This window comes from Centrocercus urophasianus, unplaced genomic scaffold, assembly GCF_019232065.1.
Source record: "Centrocercus urophasianus isolate 14NV4802_14NV808 unplaced genomic scaffold, USGS_Curo_1.0 seq_25, whole genome shotgun sequence".
Lineage (NCBI taxonomy): Eukaryota > Metazoa > Chordata > Aves > Galliformes > Phasianidae > Centrocercus > Centrocercus urophasianus.
In genome coordinates, this window is record NW_024884811.1 from 16,448,117 (window position 1) to 16,471,465 (window position 23,349).

A 23,349-nucleotide genomic window follows, 5' to 3' on the forward strand; every position below is an offset into this window, starting at 1 on the left:
AGAACAGAGTAACTCTTTACAACCTATATAAGGTTTCATTTGAGGCAAAAGCTGCAGGTTTTCAAACCGTAAAGTTCTCATTGTCTAGAAGCAATGAACAGTGGTGCATTTCACTTGCATCCTTCATGAATAAATTTCCCCTTGTATGTAAGTAAACAAATTTCCTCCCACTTCCTTGTTGCGCAATGACAGGCAAACAAAAACAAACATGTAAGTCTTCATCTAGAGCAAGGGCCACACTGAGGGTTACATTCTGTATGGGAACTGCTGAATCTCAGCCTGAGCCTCTGATTGACTACCTGAGGTGAGTAATCAGTCAGCCTGGGAGCACAGGTGAAGGCAATTCATCTGTACTACTGGAAGTGGTGGAGCTTGGCTCCACCTCTCCTAGACTCCACTTAAGAGCTGACTACATTGGGTAAGGATCTTTCTTGGAGATTGCTCTTCTTGGAGCCTTTTCAGATGAACCCAGGATAAGGGTAAGCTTTCCATCCATTCTTCTTTAGTGTGATAACCTGTTTAGCCTAACTTTCTTGTATATTTCTTGATTATAGCATCCGTATATTCATCAATTACACACATTCCCACTCAGCCTAACTCCCCATTCTAACATAGTTCAGTTTCCCTTCACAAGAACCCTGTTGGTACTACCTACAGCTACTTGCTGGTGCCACAACCTGAACTGATTTGCAACAGATCTCTTCTATTGCTATAAAACATCTCTACCGTTCCTATAGGGCAGGATGGACTTCTACCATTACCTTCAGAACATTCAATGCAGCAGAATAGCAGCTACCCTTCCCAGTAGTTTTCTCCACAAATGATGAGTCAGAATTTAGACTCAGCTCAGAGCATCTGACTAAGGTCAGCTGGTTGACACTGCTTTTTTTTCCCAGTGGGAATGTACAAGTCCCATAGCTAGTTCTGAACAAGATAAAATGAAAAATTATGTTCTTCAGGAGGAACACAAAGCCCAGTTGGAGTAAATAGGCTTGATGGTAAGAGGGAACACAAAGCAGCATTTCATAAGATTTGGAGTCAACCCGCTGCAAGACTACTACCTCCAAGTCAGGTGTAATTTTTCCTTGTATTCAAACAACATATCAAATGCATTGATAGAGAAGTGTTTTTTATGAATGTTTGGTGACTGAGTGGGCAGCTGCATGACACTGACATCCCTAAAATAATTGAAAACAGTAACTTTCTTACACATAGATGTCACTGAAACAACAGTCCTAAATAAACCAGTCCCACATTCAGGGACTGGTTTAAGGATTTTTTTTTTTTGCATGTTTCAGTCATGAAGTCAAGCCAGCAAAGGAATGAAGCCTTCTTCAGTCAGTGTCTGACAAGAGTGCAAGAGTTCAGATATAATGTCAAAAATGAACATTTACAGAAATTATTTCATGACCATACAGTAACTTAAACAGATAGGGCTGTAATATTTACTAATTAGCTTGTATAAACTATTTATTTATAAGTAACTTCACAACAGCTAACAGAATTATCAAAATTTAGAGGCTAGATTTGTAAAAAATAAGCTAATTGAGCTTGTTGAGGTGTTGTTAGTAACAAGACATGAGTCTACTGAATCCAGATTCTCTGCTTAACAGTGTATATAGCTACATTCTACAAAACTGAGCACAGTCCTCTAACTGAATGTTATTTTGACAGCTGGTCCATATAACTAGGGAAAATGCCACAAAAATATAGTAGAACACGATAAAACAAGAAAAAAATAAAGCCTCAAATTAAGACTGTAACCTTCTAGCATAAGGAAATTTCCACTTCTCTAAAGAAAAGCAAAATTAAAACAGCAGAAAAAATATATCCTATTGGGTATTGCAGTTCTGTATGGCAGCATCATGCTCCAGAGCTTTTCTGGAGCAGAACACAGAATCTCTCCAGAGCTTGAAATCAGTCTAATACAGTACTTATCAAAATCCAAAGAAAATAAAGAACATGGTAGAATCATGAATGCCAAGTGAACAGAAAATAGCTAATACAGTATTATGACAAAGAATAAAGAAGAAAGTAAAACATGCATGCAAGCATACAATGCTATTGTTCTCCACTATTTTATCTGAGTGGTCTGAAAATATTTTAAGTGCAAGAATGTTTGAAATACACTATGAACTCAAACTTACTCATTGTCAAGGTTTATTTTGAGTAAAAACATCCCTTCCCAAAGCAGTTCATTCTTCTTCATTTTCTATATCGTATGTTAAATCTTTATTGACTTTCAAGAAATCTGGCTTGTCTGCCAACAGTCTGATGATTTACAGTTTCCCAACAGACCAATACTTTTATACAAACAAAGAAGACTGATAAAATAAAGACGCAGAGCTGCTCAGAGTGCTTGAATGCCAACTAAAAAAAATACAGAAAGGGAAAACATTCAACTCTTGCTGCTACCAGATGAGATAGGCAAGTGATTTGCCAGATACCTCGGTCAGGAAGAGACCCACTGGTAATCTGGCTCATTTTGTGTATTGATTTGAACATCTACACACCTTGGAGGCAGCACCTTGCTTAAAATGCCTGTGATTTTCACAGCCAGAATTTTTCCCCAAAGCCTTGATTTCTTCTTTCAACAAAAACAGTACCAATAAATGTATTAAATGTTATCTGTATTTTGATTGTTTTCCACCATAGGCCAAGTGGCAGAAGTACTGGAAGGAGGCAGAGACCTCACCGGAGTGAGAAAGAGCTGTAATAAAATGGGAGCAGTATATTCCGTGCACAAATGATGTGTCTGCAATTACTGAGGAATAATACCAAATATGGTCTCTTTTGGCATGTAATACAATAATCAGTAATTAGTGAAGAAAGTTTATTTTTTCCATGAACGGTTTGGGATTTTATCAACAAAAAAAAAAAAAATCAGTGATGAAATTAATCTTTTTAAACCTAACAAAAAAAAAAAATTCAACACATCATGAACCTAATTCAAAAGAAAAATAGTTTCAGACTTAAAGAATGGGAATGGTCCAGAATGGTCCCCAAACAGACACTGTTTTTGTGCCTTCCTCTGTCAGCCAAGACAGGGCACTCAGCAAAGCAGTAACTCTTCATTCCAGCAAGGATTATGCTTCCATGGCCAGCATCTACTGATCCAGCTGCCTGGTTCTACGTCTTCCTTGCATCTACACAGCTAGGTAGGTAACCACATCACTGACATAGAACAAAATCAGCTGAAAAACAAAGCTGCTTTCCATGGTTTCATCACAGTCACATATACATGCACACTGTTGGTACAAATTAAGTGACAGGAGCATGAAAGCATCATCTCAGTGAAGTTTAAGGTGATGTAGAATTTCACCTTAAGCCTAAAAACTAAAATTTACTGAGTATTTACTGAGCATTTGCCTATGAAAGTTTCCAAATCTTCACCATTCTCTGACTACCAAGTGACAATTGTTAGAAAGGCTCAAGTCCATGCTTGCTACCTAAGCATGAAAGCAGAAGAGGCAGACTGCACCAGAAGTACCAACTGAAGTTATCCCTGTTCCACAGCTGCTCTTAGTCCCTTTAGCTGCACTGTCCTCCAGCTTTGAAATGTGTCAGGGAACTAACTTCTTGAGTCACTCCTAAGTGAGAATAAAGATGTGTGAACAGGACTTCCTTACACTGGCAACCCAAAATGGAAAGGGCACAGTAGAACCAGCTTCAGGATGAAAACCAAATCAAAATTGAGAAAGATAAACTGCAGAATACCACCAGATAAATCCTCATGAAGACATGCTTCAGTTACTATAGATATTTCTGTACTACAGACACAAAGTACCAATGGATGCTACAACAAACCCATTCTGATGTACAGAAAATCAGAGATTGCCAGAGATAAAGGCAAATCAGACATCTACCATCAATTTTTAGTAGTTCACTATTTTGTTTTAAATAAATAAAACCCACAGCTTCATAGTGCATCCATTACACCTTCAAGCAAGAGCAAATGCAATAAATGTGGCTTTTAATTAAGTGCAGGCAGTCTGTATCGTTCTGTCAGACTTGCACATACCCACAAGAATGCAAAAATTACAACAGGAGAAACAACTGTAGTAAATACATTTTGTTTTCAGGCTAGAGCTGTTCTCATTAAAAACTCAGAAAAGAAAGCAGTATGAGATTTAAAAGATGTTTCAGTAATTAGCTGCTGCTATCTTTTTGAGTGCAGGCAGGTTAGGATTTTAAGAAAGGTGACATAAGCAGGTATGGATTTAGCATGAGCTATGGAAGTGTTTCCCTTTTTGTACCAGTCACTAAAACATAATGCAATGCAAACAGAATGTGTTCTCCTATCCTCTATTTAAACATGACATGATCAGCTACCCGTAGTACACACAAAGCCCCTGGGCAACAAACATACATGGATCTTCTGTGTTAGCACATACTCTGCAAAAGCTTAAAAAAAAAAAAAAAAAAAAGAGGCAGAGTTTTCATATGAAGTTTCCAGCTTTGACTCAAAGTATAAAGAGTCTTGTTTCAATCATACACACCTCAAAGTACAGGACATTAAAAAAGGCAAGGCTGCTGAATGGCTATTTTCTAATTAGGAAAGAAGCAATAATTTCATCATGCAGTAAAGGAGTTGGCAAGCCACAGACCCCTGATCTTTGCCTTCAAACTCAACAAAAATATCCACCCACCTGCTATTCAGATTGATTTTAGAGATCTCCAGAACCTTTATATTTTACATTCTCAGGTCATGTTCCAGCAGTTCCATTTTCGTGCACAGTTTTCTTTGGCAAACTCTATTACCGCATTACCACAAACTCCCTCCTCAAATCTGAAGCACAGATTCCTCTCCCATGTGTCCTTAACTGTATATGAAAGTACTCACAATTTAAATTTGGGTTTCCTTTAGAGTATCCTTCTTTAAAGGCCCTCAAAAACCAACATCAGCTAATTGCAGAGATTCTGCCAATGGCCAGCTTCAGTACCCTCAGGTACTGACAGAAAGCCTCAAGTTTTGAAATGCTGCTTTTATTTCTGGTATTTCAGGGTACAAATATTGACAACACAAAAGAAACAGTGAAGCTCCTGAAAAGCTTAAAAAGTTCAGAAACGAGAGCAGTGTTGCTTGTGCCAAAAAAGCCGTGGTTAGAGCAGAACAGAATACTTCATTTGGAAGATATCTACAGAGATTACCAAGTCCAACCACTGACTACTTCAGGGCTAACTAAAAGCTAAAGCATATTATTGAGGGCAAATGCCTCTTGAGCACTGACAAGTAGTGGGCATCAATTACTTCTTTAGGAAGCCTGATATGAGTGTTTGGCTTTCTTCACAGAAGAAACATCTTTCCTAATGTCCTGTTTGAACCTCTCCCAGCACACTTCTGTGATGCTCCTGTGCATTCCAATATTCAGCTCCCAGGAAGCAGATGCTGGCACCTCCCTCTGTGCTGCTGAGAGAAGTGAGGTCATCTCTCAGCCTCCTCTTCTGCTGGACAGCCCAAGTGTCCACATCGCCTTCTCATAGGACATACCTTTCAGCCCTGTCACCAGCTTTGTTGCTCACAAGTAGCTCAGAACCCTTTCTGAGGACCTCTCAGAAAGGTCTCAGTAGCTCTCAGAACCCTTTCAAGGACCTTAACATCCTTTTTGTATTGTGGAGCCCACAACTGCACACAACACTCTAGGTGAGCCACTCCAACACAAAACATAGCAAAGAATCGCCTATTCTGACCACAAGCTCTGTTGTGTTCAGTGTCCCCTGCAAGGCAATTTGCCCTCATGGCTGTCTGGGAAAACTGCTGGCTTGTGCTGAGCTGCTGTCTCCAGCAACTCCCCCAGGTCTCTTCCTGCTGAGCTTCTCTCCAGCCACTTGTCTCCCAGCTGTGCCTGTGTCCTGCAATGCTCCACCCGAGGTGCAGCACCAGGCATTTTTTTTCTGTTGAACATATCATTGTTGACTGATCTCTCTGCCTCTCATCCCTCCAGGCAGTCAGCAGCACCTCTCAGTTTAATGTCATTAGTAAACATGATGAGGATGTATTACACTCCTGCATCCAGACCATTGATTAAACATTGAATGGGACTGGCCTGAGAATTGAGCCCTGGAGAATATCACAAGAGAGCAGCTACCAGCCATATGTAGCCCCATTCCCTGTCAACACCCAGCACGGTGTGAGCCTATTTATTTCCTAGTTGGATAATTTGTCCAGATGGATGCTGTGAGGAATGTTACCAAAGGACTTATTGAAATTCAGAATGATTATTTCTACCACCTTTCCTTAATCCAGCAAATGGTGACCTTAGATCAAATTAAGACATGACTTTCCCCTCAGGAACTCATCCTTGACTACACCTGATAATAGCTTATTTAATTGTTTTCAGTGGTACACAGGATAATTTTTCCAGGCACTGAGGTTAGACAAACATGTCCGCAGTTTCCTACATATTCCCTTATGACCTTCTTGTAGATCAGTCTAACACTGGCTAGTTTATAGGGAAGCTTCCTTCTAATTATTTCTTTAGAACAGATCCTACATCTCAAAGGCCAAAGTGATGCATAGTTAACTTCTCAATATATATGGTTTCTGGCAAAATGTCTTTATTAACATATGGCGAAGTCTTTAAGCATGCCATAAATGTGTCCAGATCACTACAATTTCTTCCCTCTCATTAGATAAAACCAATTACCCATTTGCTGTCCTCGCTTGCAAGGCCAGAATGGAGTTCAAACTTAAAATGAAGCCCAACAAAAAAAGCAATGTCTAGTACCTAGACATCCTCCAACACAGCCTGCTTGGTATTGCTGCCTGTGGGCCAGCAAACACAAATAACAGCTCCACTACATGAAAAGTCATGAAATTAGAGCTAGGAAATCCCAAAGCATGTTAGCATAACAAGAAGCCAGGAAAGGGCTGGAAAAGACTGAAAATAACTGGGTAGAAGTTAATCTAAAGAAAATATTTTTGTTGCATGAAAATCCAGCAGGGCTTATGAACTATACACAATGCTCCAAGAACCAGAGTACAGATATCCTTATTCATCATCAGGGACCCTGACTTACGGTAGCTCAGGGTATGCATTATCTTTGAAGTTTCTGTGATTTTTAAACTTCAGGTAGAATGAATCATCTTAGGCTTGAAGTAGGAAAACTATTTGATTTTTTTGAAACTATATAAAGTTACCTTCTCTTACTTCACAGGGGAATTAAAAAACAAGTGCATTAATCCACCAATAACATTCTTCAGAGACTGATGGTTAAGATTACATTTTTTAAAAGATTATAACAATGTATTCTAATTTAGCATTTCAAAATAAATACCAGTAAAGCTTTTAACAAAGACTCCACGCATATGGAGTAGGAACAGCCAAGTTCTGCACATTCCTTCATTTTCCAGTTAGTGCTTTCTTAACACAACATGCACCTGCACAGTAGGTAAAACAAGTAAGTGTTTTGAAGAAAAAAATCTGGCTTTTACATATTACTTTGTTTCAGTTATCTGTTCTCCTTCCCTTCCTAGGCTGGGGCACTTTAGGCTAGTAGAAGCCAGTTAGTGTAATTAAAATTTACATATGCAGCTCATTTGGTTGCATAAGTCTTTGAAAAACACGTTAAACAACTGCAGCCCATTACATAGATATAAATCTGAAAAACAACTTCAGCCTTTGCCCTGTCCCCTACAGCCCTGCACAGCCTGGTTCTGGCCCAGCCCACAAGAAACATGCTTCCCGTGCTCTCTTGCCAGCTTGGATAAGACAAGTGAAAAGAGCAGCAGCCACAGTGTTCACAACACAGAAGCAGTGTTCTGCCTCCATATGAGCCAAGCAGCAGCTGTTCCAAGCCAGACACAAAAAGACTTCCAACCATCTAGGTTATGCTCTGACGAAAGCATCTCACAGGCTTCTTGAAAACAGGCCAGGTCTGGTAAAAAACTGGGTATTTGGCAACCCTGTAGAAGGACCTGTTTTACAGGGAATTCCATCAGCTGCCTGGTGCAGCAGCATTACAGGTTTGTCCAATCCTACCAGAGAGGGATGGGTGCCTCACAGAGTATCCAAACACATGCATGGAGGCCCTTCAGAAGGAAACTTGATTTCTCCAAGATAACAGATCTACTCATTTACATAATGAAATGCAACCACTTATTAAGAATAGACATCCTATCAATCAGCAAATAAAGCAAGTACTATACAGAAGATGCAAACTAGCTCTTAGAAGAATTTGATTGTTTCCTCCTTGAACTCTAGCTGTCATCTGCAGCAAATCTTGTGCATATAAGATGCACAAGACCCATGGGATATTTCTCAATGTTCAAAGCAGTTTATTCGAAATAGGGAGTTTGCTTTTCAGATAAGTGGAATCTGTTTGCTTTTCCCATGAAATTATTAAAGAGAAAGTTTCAGTTTCTCAGGAGCAAAGGTTAGGATCCTCATAACTGAAATCTAACTAAATAGCATTCATTTCTGTCTCTTTACAAGATTGTCACTTCTTATTTTTAAAGATGAAGGTACAATAATATTAAAATGTCTTAACAAATAGCGCTTTAAAAATGCATATAGCAGAACTTGAACATTCTTGATTCAAAGTCCTGCCAAAAATATAACTAAGGTCATAGAATCACAGAATAGCCTGGGATGAAAAGGACCTCAAAGATCATTTATTTTCTACCCTGCTGTGTGCAATGTTGCCAGCCACCAGACCAGGCTGCCCAGAGCCACATCCAGCCTGGCCTTGAATGCCTCCAGGGATGGGGCATCCACAGCCTCCTTGGGCAGCCTGTTCCAGTGCCTCACCACGCTCTGTGTGAAAAACTTCCTCCTAATATCTAACCTAAACATTCTCTATTTCAGTTTAAAACCATTCCCCCTAGTCCTATCACCTTTCACCCTTGTAAACAGCCGTTTCCCCTCCTGTTTACACACTCCCTTCAAGTCCTGGAAGGCCACAATGAGGTCTCCCTGGAGCCTTCTCTTTTCCAAACTAAACAAGCCCAGTTCCTCTGATCATATTAGTGGCCCTTCTCTCCAAGGTTCCAAGACCTCTGATGCAAAAATATGATCATGATGCATTTTCAAGTCTCAGTGAGAGGTTGTATACTCAGACCATCAGAAACTATCCTAGAGTCAAGAACCAGGATTGTTCCTGGCAGGACCACTGGTACGAACTGGACTCGAAGGACATCATTTAAAAACCTACAAAAGTTATGCTTGTCAGTACAAAAATACTTGCATGAAACATGGATTTTTGCATGTATTGCCAAACTCTAAAATAAAAATTAATTACTGGTCCTTCACTGTGGAGATACAAGTAACTGTCCTCACTGTATAGTAACAACTGACTCATACTGAGTGTAACGGGAAGATAATTAGCCCAATTTACTATCCTGGCAGAGGATGATTTTGTCCAACCATGCCCAGATGTTTCATTAGCATTTATAAACTTTAGACTAAAGTGGAAAGTAATTTTTCAGGAAATTTAATATTAACACTTCAATTGAATCAGATCCATAACAATGCTGTGGGGAGCAGGGGAAACTAAAATGAGCAATCAAGATATTAACCTGAAAAGAATTTTAAGGAAGTTTTGGAAAAATAAAAGCATTTACAACCAATCTCACATGACAGCAAACTTTACTAGAAATTTTGAAACAAGAACCAAATTCCAGTTTTACTGTTCTTGAGCAGTAGAACATGGATAGAGATCACTCTACCATGTGGTTGTCTTTATTTTGTCTACATTCTGAAACGTAGACATTGTTGTTACCATCTGGACTACCATAAATTAGACACTATGATAAATGTTAGTCAAAAATTTCTTTCTGAGAGAGAACTTACCAAGTTTTTGGAACACCAATCAACTCCATTCCTAGGGTGGTAATGATGCTCAGATATTAGGCACTTCTTGCAGGTCCCACCTTCGTACAATTTTCAGAAGACAATATGCTAGGATGCTTTTCTAATTAAATGTTAGGTCAATTTCTGGAGATAACATAGTTTTAGGCTGGAGGTTAGGAAATACTACTTCTCTGAAAGAGTGGTTAGGCAGTGGAATGTGCTGCCCAGGGAGGTGGTGCAGTCACTGACTCTCGATGTGCTCAAGGAACGTTTGGATTTTGTGTTGAGGGACATGGTTTAGTGAGAACTACTGGTGATGGTTGGATGGTTGGACTGGATGACCTTGTAGGTCTTTTCCAACTTTGGTGATTCTGTGATTCTATGATTCTGACTGTGCAAAGGAAACATCCCCTAGTGTACAATGTTTTACTGAGGAGCTCCAGTATGTACACAATAAAATGTGGAAACTTCCTTAATTTTGAAGGTCTTCTACTGGATTAATACAGTTTCGAATCAACGAAGGAAGGATACTGCAGCGCTTCCATTCCACAGACACTGCGCTCATTTGTTAAGGTACTTCCCTGGTTTTGGAGGTGAGCTGTCTAAATAATTTCTATGGCTTTCTCTCTCAATCAGGACAGCATAAAAACTGCAGTAAACACGTATTTTTTCAAAAGCTCCTACTAAGATAAATACAACAGGAAACATGAATACATAAAAGGAAGACGTTCCTCACAAAAAAACATTTAATACCTAATTTACTCGTCAAATGGTGATGCCCATCATGCAACTCCACTTATCTCCTAATACAAGAAGATACAAAAGTGAGAAAGGAAAAACGAATACTTTGAACAAGTGAAAGGATTTGGCGTTGGAATATGCTCCAGAATTTACTTTCTCTCAGTCTCTGAGGCGTGAACATTCTTGTTCAAAAGAAAATATATCATTTCTGCTGACTGCTATTGACAACAGTTTTGTTAAAGTGCATTTGTAGAGAATTAAAGCATTTTATATCATTGTCTTACTCATTTCATTAAGCAACATCTGATACAATTGCAGTAAATTAAATTAGAGATCTTTTGTTTCACTTAATAGTCATAAGCATTTGATTCCAGTTCAGTACCTTGAAATAACATGCAAACATGGCAGTGATGCACTGGCACACAGACAAAATAACTTCAGGACATGGAAGTGCTGCCATTTACATATTACAAATTATTTCCAAACTTTGATTTTATTTATTTATTTATTTTTATTCTAATAATAGCAGCAAATTATTTAAATAACAGGCCATTTGAAGACTTGTTCTTGTAGAAAGACTAGCACATGAATAAGTCCTATCCCCTCCTGAAAAGGCCCTCCTTCAAAAGCCCTTATTGTTAGTTCAAGTGGGAGTTAAATGATCAACTTCCAAGTTGGAAAGCACTGTTTTGCTGTTTAAGGAAGTTGGACAAGAAAAAAAATCACCATCTTGAAGAATAGGACTACAATGGCAGAGTCAGATTTGCAGACAGGTTCTATTACAAATGTACTTGGCAATAGTCTGTGCAGAATAAGTGGGAGCAATAACGGAGCTCTGACAACTTACACCAAAGGTGTATTTGCTCCATAGCCTTAAAATTAATTTATTGTTTATAGGAAGGTCTGAGTCAGAGGCTGAATGGTGGTGGTGGTAGGGATGTCAGGCAAGACTTAAAAACCTTCTTTCCCTTCTTTCACTAGTTTGACCTTTTTTTTTTTTTTAAGAGGAACTACTGGGTAGTTAAAATTCCAGATGAAAATCTGTTAATACAACCTCCAAACAATATACCTACTCCCCTTGACCACATTAATTAAAAATTCTGCATTGTACTGCATATGGGTAATCCATAGAGAAAAGAGTTTGTAGAACTGAAGCAAAAGAAGATAGAGGCAAAATGTAGATGGTTTTGTCCAAACATGAGCCAGAGCTGAAGAATGCTGGAACAGGACTCAGTAGAATGACACACACAGTATTCAACAGAACAGATGCAGAAAACTGTGGGTTGTCTCTGTTCCTCTTAGTTCAAGCATATTGAGAAACCACGGGATTACAAAATAAACTTACCACCTTAGAAATGTACTCTTAAGCCTGAAAAAATTAGTCTTCTCCATCTTTTGTTTAAAATAAACATTAAAAACTATGCTTCAAATAAAGATCTGAGCAATATCAAGAATTTTGTTTGAAGAGCTGTTAAGAAAGAGAGCAAGAAAGAAAACACTAAAAACACTTTGCGCCTTAAGTGAACAGATAACAAAAAGCTAAACTAATTGATTTTCCTTTTGTGCTTTCAAGCACGTTCCAAAGCTGTAATCACATTATGCAAGTTGTTACATAATTGGATCCATCACAGTCTTCCAGTTAGTCACCTTCAGCCTAATTAAATAAACAAATGCATGAATATATACTCACAGGGGATCGATCAATCAATAGACCACTGATTAGCAAAGCTTCCTTCCCAAATAGCATAGCAGACCACTTTCTAAACTAATTAGTGACATCTGAGCATGATTGTATTGAGTTGTCCCAGAAAGATTTCTCCCAATTGCTCTTTCCCAGCATGAGTCTCCCATGCTCCAGAAGAGGTAGCTGACAAATTAGTACCATGCATCTGTGGGACACTGCCAGACTCAGTGCTAGGCTGTAGCTGTGTTTGTCTCTAACCAGAGATCCAAAGGCAGAACAAAACAGCTGAGCTAGGCACCAGGATTCACTGTGCAGATATAAGACATGGCATCATACTGCAAACACAGGAGTCACAAGCCTATTTGGATGGAAATTGTGGCTGTGCTTCATTCTGTATTTAGAAATGTTGCTTAGGCAACCATATTTTGGTTTTAGAGCACACATGTATACAGACACACTAAAAATTAAAGACTCTGAAATTGGGAAAATTGAAACAAGAAACTGCCTGTTAATAATAAGCCATACTAGAGAACAGTTCTGGATCACAGTATTCTTTGGTAGCTGTGTCTCTCCATATCAGTGTCAAGGCTTCTATACCTGTCTGTCGCTATCTTTCAAAACTGAAGAAGAAATAATTCCAGCAGGTCTGCTGATTTTCTCAAAGCACTGGAAACAGAATGAGAGCTGACAAGCTGTATCTCTGTATCACAACAATGGTATTTTTTGCATTCTCTCAAGTTGTTTTCTTTTAAAACCATTACATAGAAATACTTTAAAAGTAACCGATAATTAGCTCAGCTGATATTAAATTAGTAAAATTTCTACAGCTTTAATTCATATTTCTAAACTAAAATTAAATCTAATTATATATCAAAATATTAAAATTAACAGTATATGTATCTGCATAATTAATAGCTGCATAATTAATAGAAATAAATAGTTGACTTCTTGATTTGCAGCTACAAAGAAAAGTAAATTTTGAAGTGTGTTTCCGTAAACATGAAAGCCATTGCACCAAATCCCTACAGTTACAATCTCAGTATTAAGAGTCAAAAGACTTGTGTATATTTATTGATAATTTCAGTCTTGCTTGGCTTCCTAGAAGAAAAATCAGTACCAAATTATATATGAAACTCGCAAAATATTGGTGTTACATTGGACACAGTACAGCTTAGGACTTCAGCGCCAAGGTTTCCCTGACTAGAAAGAAGACAAAACGGTAAATATGTCTTCATTTCAGAAGACTTGAAAGAAGTCATGCTCTGATTACGTCTTTTTCAAAAGAAAAATGCACACATGCAACTTCTAAAATTAAAATCATACTGTGTGTGGAGAAAGGCCACTTAAAGTAATTAAGAGAATGTGGACTTTTGTGGTAAGAAGCTGCAGATCATTATGAGTTGCTGCCATCATTTAGTTTCCTCAGATGCAGAACAGAAATAACACAGATGTAGAAAACTCAAAACAGATCAAGCAAGAAACAGAATATGACTTAATAAATAATGCAAAGGTAATCCATTAGAACTTATTATTTATTATAAACTGCCTCATTCTGTCTATCCTAAGACTAGAAATTGCTTTCCTTTTTCTCCATCTATGCAGAATTTTTGAAGGCTTTGGTTTTCTCATGGGAAGCCTATTTTACACTTATTTAATAATCTCCCAGTCCCTTAAGAAAGCTTAAAGATAACAATGCCATGTTGTAACTTTCTTAGTGGAATTTTTTATCTCCCACAGTTAAGACTGTTCATCAGAGAACAAGAGGAAGAATAGAAGAAAATACACTGAGTCTCAATGAAAAATATACTGAGACTGTTCACACAAAACTTTCATTGCCAAATTTCAATCAATACAAGGAACAGTTGCACAAGTCATTAGTATCTGCAAGATTTTAAAAGCCCATCACAAAAACTTCAATTCAAACTAAACCATTAGACAGAAAAATTATCTTCACTTCTATGTCATTAAGATAATGCTCACAGGAAAAAAATAGACCCAACGATTAATGCCTTTTGGAGTGTGCAATCTGTATAGTGTCATGAAATTCCCAAGTCTCAAAATCCTCTGTACCAAAATAGGATCAATCTGTCCAGCAGATGAGCTTCAATTTAGTTCAATAGGTTTCTCATTAAGAAATGGCACCTTTGTTTTCAGGATGGTTTCTGGTTTTTCATTCTTAGAAGTGGCATGCACATCCAAGGCTACTTTTCCCCACTATCATGTTTAAATCACAAATTTAAGTTAGACTTACGCAGTTTTCCCCTCACTATCTTGTTTGGTGGCACTGGCTCCCTTTTTACCCAGCAACGAAGCCACTTTTTCAGGATCACCATTCTCCACTGCCTGCAGTAGCCGATCATCATTCTTATTCCACTCATTAGTCTGCAGTAAAAGGAGAAAGAAACATTATTAGTAACAGCACTCTGCACAGGCTTCCTGGAATGATCTTGCACATATTCAGTACCAATGAAACTCAGTCAAAAGCTTAAAGAACGTGCAGATAAAGCTGCATTAAATAAAGTTGCAACCTGTGTAGCATAAACTCCTAAGTAGTCAAATGCTCAAGCCAGGACCTAAGTCACCACCAAAGATGACCTCTGACACGGAAACACTGTAGAAGAGTAGTGCAGATGTTGCTCCTACTCTATTTGAAGGAGTTCTCCATAGTTTGTCTAGTCTTGCTTTCTATTTTGGAGCTGTACTTACCCCCTGAGATCTTCATCACACACATCAGACGGATAGCCAATGAGCTATCTCAGCTGATTCACATCCCACCCTACAGACATAGGCCAGACAAAACTTTACATATTTCAGGTCTTTCCTATTGTCTCACTTCATGAAGCATAACAGGTCAAGAGACTTACCTTTGTTGGCTGTAACTAATTCTACTGAGCTTTTAACCCCCATGCCTGCCTTTAAGACAAAGGGATCAAGCTACAACAGACAGTACATCCATAGTACTACTGAAAGCAAAAGACAAGCACCTTACATTTAAACCTTTCCAAAGAGAGTTCACTAATATCCCTTTGGAGATTCTGATTGCCTGTATCAGTGAAAAGACACTACTTCCTAATGTGATTGATGATGCCCCCTATGATTCCAGGCTCTCAGGACACAGTGTTTTTCTTCTACCAGATCTGTAACCAGAATCCAGGAAGTTACTAAGAATACAAAGTAACCTTTTATATCCCATGTAAGTACAGCAAAATAATAAAGCTCAGGAAAAGTTTCAGCTACTCTTTCTACACTGGGCTAACAACAAGGCACAGCCTTCAGGAAGAACATCTGATGCATATGCAATTAAAAGCTGCTGTTGGCTTAGCACTGCATCCTGCTACACTCAGTGAAGTACCTTCAACAGATCACAGTCTTCTCTGACATCTGTTAGCTCATCTCCAGCATAACTATCTGTTCGTCAGTACTGGACTTTTGCACAAACAAATGTGCAAAACAAAATATGATTTAATATTTTAATTAATATGCTCCTTGAGAAATATTCAGCTTAAAGAGCACTTTGTTCTAACACTTTGTAGAGATATTTTTTATTTGCCGCTAGCTGAACAAAATGTTCAATACTCTGCCGTCTGGACTTGTGAGAAAAAATGTTTGAGCTGCACACTGGTACAAACCAGCTCTGCAGGCTCTGCACTCTCTCAAAAGTAGAAGGGAAGAAAAGTGTTGCTATCTATTTAAAAGCGAAACAAATGAAGATATAGATTTATTTTTTTTTAACAGAAAACAAACTAAAAAAAAAACCAGCAACACAACACTAATGTGAGAGTACAGTCCAGGCAAGAAAGTAGACAGGAGATGACAGAGTAACACCTGGAACCAGGAATATGAATGGCTGCCCTGTCAAAGCAAGTGGCATGCAAAAGACTAAGAACAACTGCAGGCTTATGATGCTGTTATGACTGGTGGGTAACTGCATCAAGCAGGTTATATGCTTTGTTCTTACACCACTGGAATAGATATCTGTAGATTGCTGAGCAATAGTTTCGTCTGCAAAAAATGATGTTTCCCCTAGCAATACTTAGACTCCATGGCAATGAATACCCTTTCTAGCAGCAGGCTCCACCTAAAATGAAACACTGCATATTCTTCAGTTAGGAATTTTTATCCTTTTAAAGAGAGCCTACTATCAAAAACAGATGTAAAGGAAAAAATATCTTCTTGGTAAATAAAGTGTTTTAAAATTAACAGTTTGACAACATGTTGTGCCTTCTGTTTTGGTACTTACTCCTGATTCTGTGGGTTTTTTATTATGCAGTCAGATAAGATATTTAAATATAAGATGTTTAGTGAATTCCCTGATGACTGCAAAGCATTAGTACCACCTAAATCCCACACCTTTTTTTCCCCTTAGTCTTCAGAAAGGAGGAGACAGCAGGTAACTGATAACCCTAACTTAGGTCAGAATCCCTTGTATCTGTGAATTAAACAGTCAGACACACAAGATGTTAGGCAAAGCAGTTTCTCATGAAGACCCTGAAAAGCTCAGGTCTGTCAGCTCCATCTCAGCACCAAAGAACAGCCACCAATGTCCATTTCCTTATATTTTTTTGCAATGCTGATAATTCTTTTCCCTATTTAGAGGAAAGCCACGGAGACTACAGACTAAAACAGGAAAATATGTAATTTTGGACCTTTGTTTTCAAGGTGCTAATTCTATACCTAATTAGTACCTCTTCTAAACACTATGTCTGAGATTTGCTGAAGAAATAACCAGTCTTACAGATTGTCAAATACTTAACCCAACTGTACTTTTTCAATTATATGTTCTCAGATATCCTCAGTAATGCTATAACATCTTTAATCCTATCATATCAGCTCTTTTGTTTTGCTACTGAAAGACAAAAGAACACAGTTTCCCTTTGTCGGTGTGTAACAGGCTCATTTAAAAAATTAAAATAGCTGTATTCTCTGTAAGACTCTTAAAAGATGAAAGACCCAGTTCTTTTCAAGCTATCTGAGAATTATACACATTCAACTACAATGCAAGTTACACAGATCTATTTAGAGACCTTTTTTTTCATTTGCAAAATAGAATGGGGAGACAACTGTCCAAATAGGAGAAAAAAAAAAAAAAAAAAAAGAAAAAAGTAACTATGCAGGTATCAACTGTTGCTGAAGTATTTTTCTAATATAACTTTTTCAGGATCACCATTCTCCATTGCCTGCACTAGCCGATCATCATTTCTCTACTACATTCCACAGCAGCCTTGCACAATGCATTCCAGAAGTTAAAGGGACAACTAATAAATAAATGGCGTACAACAGACTCTGAAAAATACCGACTCTTGTAGGAAATTTTAGCTCTATTATCCATCCTCTTTGAGACAAAAAATATCTGGAAGTAACAATATACTCTCAGAAAAACACTGCACCCATAGCTGGAAGCAACTTGGAGAAATTTAAGTCAGTGAGGGTTTCATAGCAACTCATGTAATCAAAAACTGCAAAACCACTGGTGCACAGAGTAGATCAGAAAGTAGAGATCCCTGATCAGAGGCAATGACTCTTGCATTTTCAACATTTTTGGGGTCTCATACAATATTAGCCTGTTTCTGATCCCACAAAATATGGTTATCATGAAATGTCCACATAAGACTTAAGTGGTAATTTACCATAGAATGCTTCAGATTGGAAAGGACATTTAACCTAGTTCCAACCCCCTGCCATAGGCAGGGACACCTCCCTCCACACCAGGTTGCTCACAGCCCTGTCCAACTGGCCTTGAATGTCTCCAGGGAGTGGCCATCCACAACCTCACTGGGCAATCCACTCCAGTGTCTCATCGCCTTCACAATAAAGAATTTCTTTCTAATATCTAGTCTAAATCTACCCTCTTCCAGTTTAAAGCCATTTCCTTCCCTCCTGTCGCTACATGCCCTGATAAAAAGTCCTGCCCCAGCTCTCCTGTAGACCCCTTTAGGTACTGGAAGGCCATTACAACATCTGCCCAGACTCTTCTCTAGGCTGAAATGCCCCAGCTCTTTCAGCCTGTCCTCATAGTGGAGGTGCTCCAGCCCTCTGATCATCTTTGTGGCCCTCTTCTGGACCTGCTCCAACAGCTCCATGTCCTCGTGTTGCAGCCCCCAGAACTGGGCACAGGACTCCTGTTGGGGTCTCATGAGAGGGGAGGGGCAGAATCACCTTCCTCAACCTGCTGGTTACACTTCTCATGATGCAATCCAGGATACGGTTGGCCTTCTGGGCTGCAAGCACACACTGCCAGCTTACATTGAGTGTTTCATCAACCAACAACCCCAAATCCTTCTTCTCAGAGCTGCTCTCTTCCCAACCTGTATCTGTGCTTTCAACTGCCCCAAGCCAGGCACAGGACCTTGGACATGGCCTTGATGAACTTCATGAGGTTGGCACAGGCCCAAATCTCAAGCATGCTCAGGACCTTCTGGATAGCATCCCTGCTCATGTCAACTGCACCATTCAGCTTTGTGCAGGGCAGTGCAAAACATGGAAACTCCTAGCTGCTGCTGCTACTGCTCAGTAAACATCTGAAAAAGGCACCTTGAGCTATCACTTATCATGCAGCAGCATCATTTGTTTGTCTTGGACAGCATGGACATGAGAGATGCTCTCCATAGCCAAGAGTATCAAAGGACAGAGGTAGTCTGTAGGTGATGTAACTGGAGTCCTTAAGTTCTTAAGCCTTCTGCAATAAGCTTTTGCCATTGCAGTCCCACAAGCCATCCTACACCACTTATCTAGGGAGCCCAAACATTTCTCAAAGGCAATTTTCTTCAGCTGCTCATGCCACACATGCTGCCTCCTCTATCACAAGGTTCATTGTTGATTCCTTGCTTTATCTACACCCACTACAAAACTACATTCCAGCCAGGCAGCATAGCATCATCCACCAAAGAGCCCTTCAGAAGCTTCAGTTACGTCACTTACTTCTTCAATGTAGTATAAATTAATGTTTCCTGTTACAACAGAGATGCTTAGTCATGCATTCATAGAATAACAGAATGGCTTAGTTTGGAAGGGACATATCAGACTATCTAGTTCCAAATCCCTGTCATGGGTAGAGTTGCCTTCCACCAGTGTAAGCTGCCCAGGGTCCCACTCAAGCTGGCCTTGAAGGCCTTCAGGGGTGGAGCATCCAAAACCTCCCTGGGGAACCTATGCCAGTGCTTCACCACTCTCTGAGTAAAGAATTTCCTCCCAGTATCTAACCTAGATCCCCCTCTTTTAGTTTAAAACCCTTCCCTCTTGTCCTATCACTATCTATCTCCTGTTCATAAGCTCCTAATAAGTATTGGAAGGCTGCAATGAGGTCTTCCTGGAGTCTTTTCCAAGCTAAATAAGCTTAGCTCCCTGAACCTTCCTTTATAGAAGAGGTGCTCCTGCCCTCTGAGCATCTTTATCACCTCCTCTGGACCTGGTCCAGCAGCTCCATATCCTTCTTGTGCTGGGGGCCTGGGGTACTTCATTACTGCAGTTGGGGCCTCACAAGGGCAGAGCAGAGGGGGACAATCACCTCCCTATCCCTGCTGACACCCTGCTGTTAATGCAACCCAAGATACTATTGGCCTTCCAGGCTGCAAACACACACTGCTGGCTCTTGTCCAGTTTCAAAGAACCCCCAAATCCTTCTCTGCAGAGCTGATCTCAAGGAGCTCTTCTCCCAGTCTGTGCACATATCTGGGATTGCCCTGACCCAGGTGCAACACCTTGCACTCGGCCTTGTTGAACCTCATTCAGTGCTCATAAACACACTTTTGAGCCTGTCCCAGTCCCTCTGCATGGCATCTGTTTCTTTATTATGTCAACTGTAACATTCAAATTGGTGTTATCTGCAAGTTTGATGAGGGTGCACTTGATTCCACCATGCAGGTCATTGATATGTTATGATATGTTAATATGTTGAAGTGAGCAAATGCACATAGGCACAAGCTAAATGTTAACACAGAACAGCAGCAGCATCTTCTGAATATCTCTTGAGCATAGTGTTAGAGCAACAAAACTGTCAGACTCAAGCAGTTAAATAGATGCAATTTGTTAGAAATAAAGCCAAAGGATGTTTTGTTTGTGTTTTTTAAAGTGTTGCAAATTGGCAAATTAGTCAATTGAGCAACCGGGACAGTATGGTACACCATGACATATGCAGATTAAAAAAAACACAACGAGCAGCTCAGTATTAAAGGCAAATATTTCCAAGTAGAATCCCCATGGAAAAAATCATACATGTGAGCTTTCTTTATCCCTTCCTCAACAAGAACAAGACAAAGTTCCCAGTTAACATTCTGCAATAACAATGGTTTGTAAAAACATGCAAATGAGACATATTTCAGCTTCATATAGAAGAATTAGTACCTTACATTGCACATTTCCACTTTATTTTTTTAAACATCAGTGTGCTGTTAAATTTAGGTCATGATTAGATTCATTGGATATGAAGAGAAATGAATAGCGATCAATGCTCAAAAAGTGCATGCTTTTGGATGAAAGCAAATTTTCTGTCTTGCCAACAAATAGGCAATCTGTTCCTACTAACAAGAGTGCATTTATATAAGGGAGTAGATAATCCACCCCCCTCCTACAGCCCTAACTGTAACACTGACAGAAGCCAAAATTTTCCATGTTTAAACATTTAGGAACCTGAGAAAGAAGTCTGGAGGACAGAGCTAGCCAAGTTCAGGAGGGAAAGCCACTCCTTCATACAGCACTGTCAGACTGAGGTTTGGGGAGTGAGGAAGAAGGCGGGGGAGACTGGCTGACTGCTTTATGATTACTCATTAAAAAGGACATGGTACCAGAGCCAAAAGCAAAGTGTACACAGTACCTTCATCGACAATTTTCAGGATAGGAGTAACTGTCCTGGCTGCAGCTCCATCAGCCACAGACAGAGAAGTTTCTTCCTCTGCAAACCCAGGAATTGTAAGTATCTTGCAGTCATATAATCTAACAGTTACTGTATGGTGCTGGAATTGCGTTAAAAATCTTTTGCCACTGTGATCACATTCAATATGCTTACATGGCAAATTGTTTTGACTCCAGAGATAAATCTTCATATTAGAACTTACTTTTTGTAGTTAAATATTGCACTATTCTGAGCATTGTTTTTTTTTCTCAGACAAAATGAACATTTTCGCTTCCAGATGAGAAGTTTAAGAATTTAAAAAATGTTTAAGAAAGATACTTTCTTATTTTCCATCATGATCACATCACAATATTAATTCTCAGTTATCTAAGATTAGCAGTAAATGCCACGCAAGCAACAATAACATATAACAAGAGGTGACAGTTCTACTTAGCACTTGTACACAGTGTTTCCCATGTGCAACGACCTGAGCAAACATTAATTGGACAACAACTGTGTTTCTTTATCTTTGGCATGCAGCCTACAGGAGATGATTTAAGTGACCTTGCATTGTTACAAACCTATTGGAGACAGAGTTATGTTATCTCCACTGAAATCAGAACTGCAGGGAAGCGGAGTAGCAAATTGAAATTCCTGGTAACTTCAAACTCAGCAACTTGCTGTCTGAAAAGGAAAGGAATACTTAAAAATCAGCGTCACAATTGCATGGCAAAGACCCTGAACACTGCATCACAAGGTCATCCACAAAAGTCAGCATGTGCTGGATTTCCCAAGAGGTCCTAAGAACAATGCTATTGTAGGGAATGCATTCACTGTACAAAACATCTCTCAAAGTTAAAACAACAGACGACGGCTTTTGTCTAAAGAGTGCCTTATCTGAAAACATTCAACCCAGGACTCAGTGGTAAGTGGTTAAGTTGTCTAAACTTGCCCCTGTCCTCCATTCCCAAGACTGAATCGGCCAGAAATAAACACGCATGGTGTGAGTGAAAATCTCCCTTGCAGAATGGCAAGATTTTCTGAACTTATCAACAACAGCTTGTCCAAAACTATGGCAGCAGCTCCCAGGACATTCAGAGCTTAGTAGACTCCAGAAGCTACAACCTCCAAGAACCCTGTCAGTTGCTGGGGAACCAGCAATTTCCTAGATACTTTTCAAAATCTGCCCAGGTGCTTCATTAGTCACCAAAGCTACTGCAAGCTAGCTAATCTTTGCTGCACCACGCCCCACCAAAGCAGTGCTCTGTGTGCTGTGCCAAAAGACGCTGTGTTCATTAACTTTACCACAAATAATGTCTTGATCTCTAATTATGTTATCAAACAGGCAAAGTGTAACAAAGGCCTTGAAGGTAACTCATCGTGATATTATCTGTATATTAATAGTTGCTATATCAGAAAGTCTTTTCCAGCTTCTTTTGGCTAATCATGTTCCCTACCTGAGATGACTGATTGCTAGTAACATTCAATTATATCTATATAGCAAAAGAAACATTTGTAGTTCACAGAGCTTACACAAGCATTTATTTACAAGTGGAAACACTGTAGCAAGTAGTTTGTGAACTTCTTTCCTACCTTGGTGATTCTATGATTCCGTGAAACTTGCTACAAACAAGAAGTGTTACTCATTTATTCTCTTGCTCCTTCTACTACACTGCCTGGTTAAAATAATGGTATGCAAAGTGAACAGGTCTGTTTGATACTATGGACCATATTTGTGTCAAAACACAAATTCCATTTGAACAGGAGAGAAAAACCATTATAGGGATGCAGGAAACAGTCAAGTGGATGAACCACCAGTGTTAACAAAGGACTAATGGTAGACATCAGTAAACTTTGATAATTACCCATTCACTGAGTAGCTTCTGTGAATAAAGAAGTGATTATTACTGAAGAAAACTTTTTTCATGCTGACCCCCAGAATAATACAGCTGAACAGCAAGTCACTCAGCAGGACATTTTTATCAGCCAGTAGGACTGCCCTGAAAGTCTCCCAGCAAAAGGTGGCTACATGCCGTGACAATAGAGCGCTTCACCAGCAGAGAACAGTAAAAACTCCTCTCTGAAGTGATCATCTCCCGTTGTTCTGCCTTCAATCACAGTTTTAAGGATTTGAGCTACAATGCATTCAGATAACAACTCTAACTGTTCTTATCTTGAAATTATTATGTAAATGTTACTAAACCAAAATGAAAATAATAGACTTGTGTTTACCTGTTTACTGTTGAGCATGTCAGCCCTTTAAAAAAAAAAAAAAAAAAAAAAAAAAAAAAAAACAAACAAAAAAA

At 39.1% G+C, this 23,349-nt stretch overlaps 1 protein-coding gene across 4 annotated transcripts in view; it reads right to left on the bottom strand.

The window, feature by feature from the left end:
• Positions 1 to 23,349, bottom strand: part of RAI14 (retinoic acid induced 14) — a 96,615-nt gene that overhangs the window by 24,130 nt on the left and 49,136 nt on the right. For all 4 annotated transcript variants that reach the window (XM_042825628.1, XM_042825627.1, XM_042825625.1 and 1 more), the window contains exon 3: positions 14,468 to 14,598. In XM_042825628.1, coding sequence (XP_042681562.1) covers positions 14,468 to 14,598 — 131 coding nt within the window. The remainder of the gene's footprint in view (positions 1 to 14,467; positions 14,599 to 23,349) is intronic.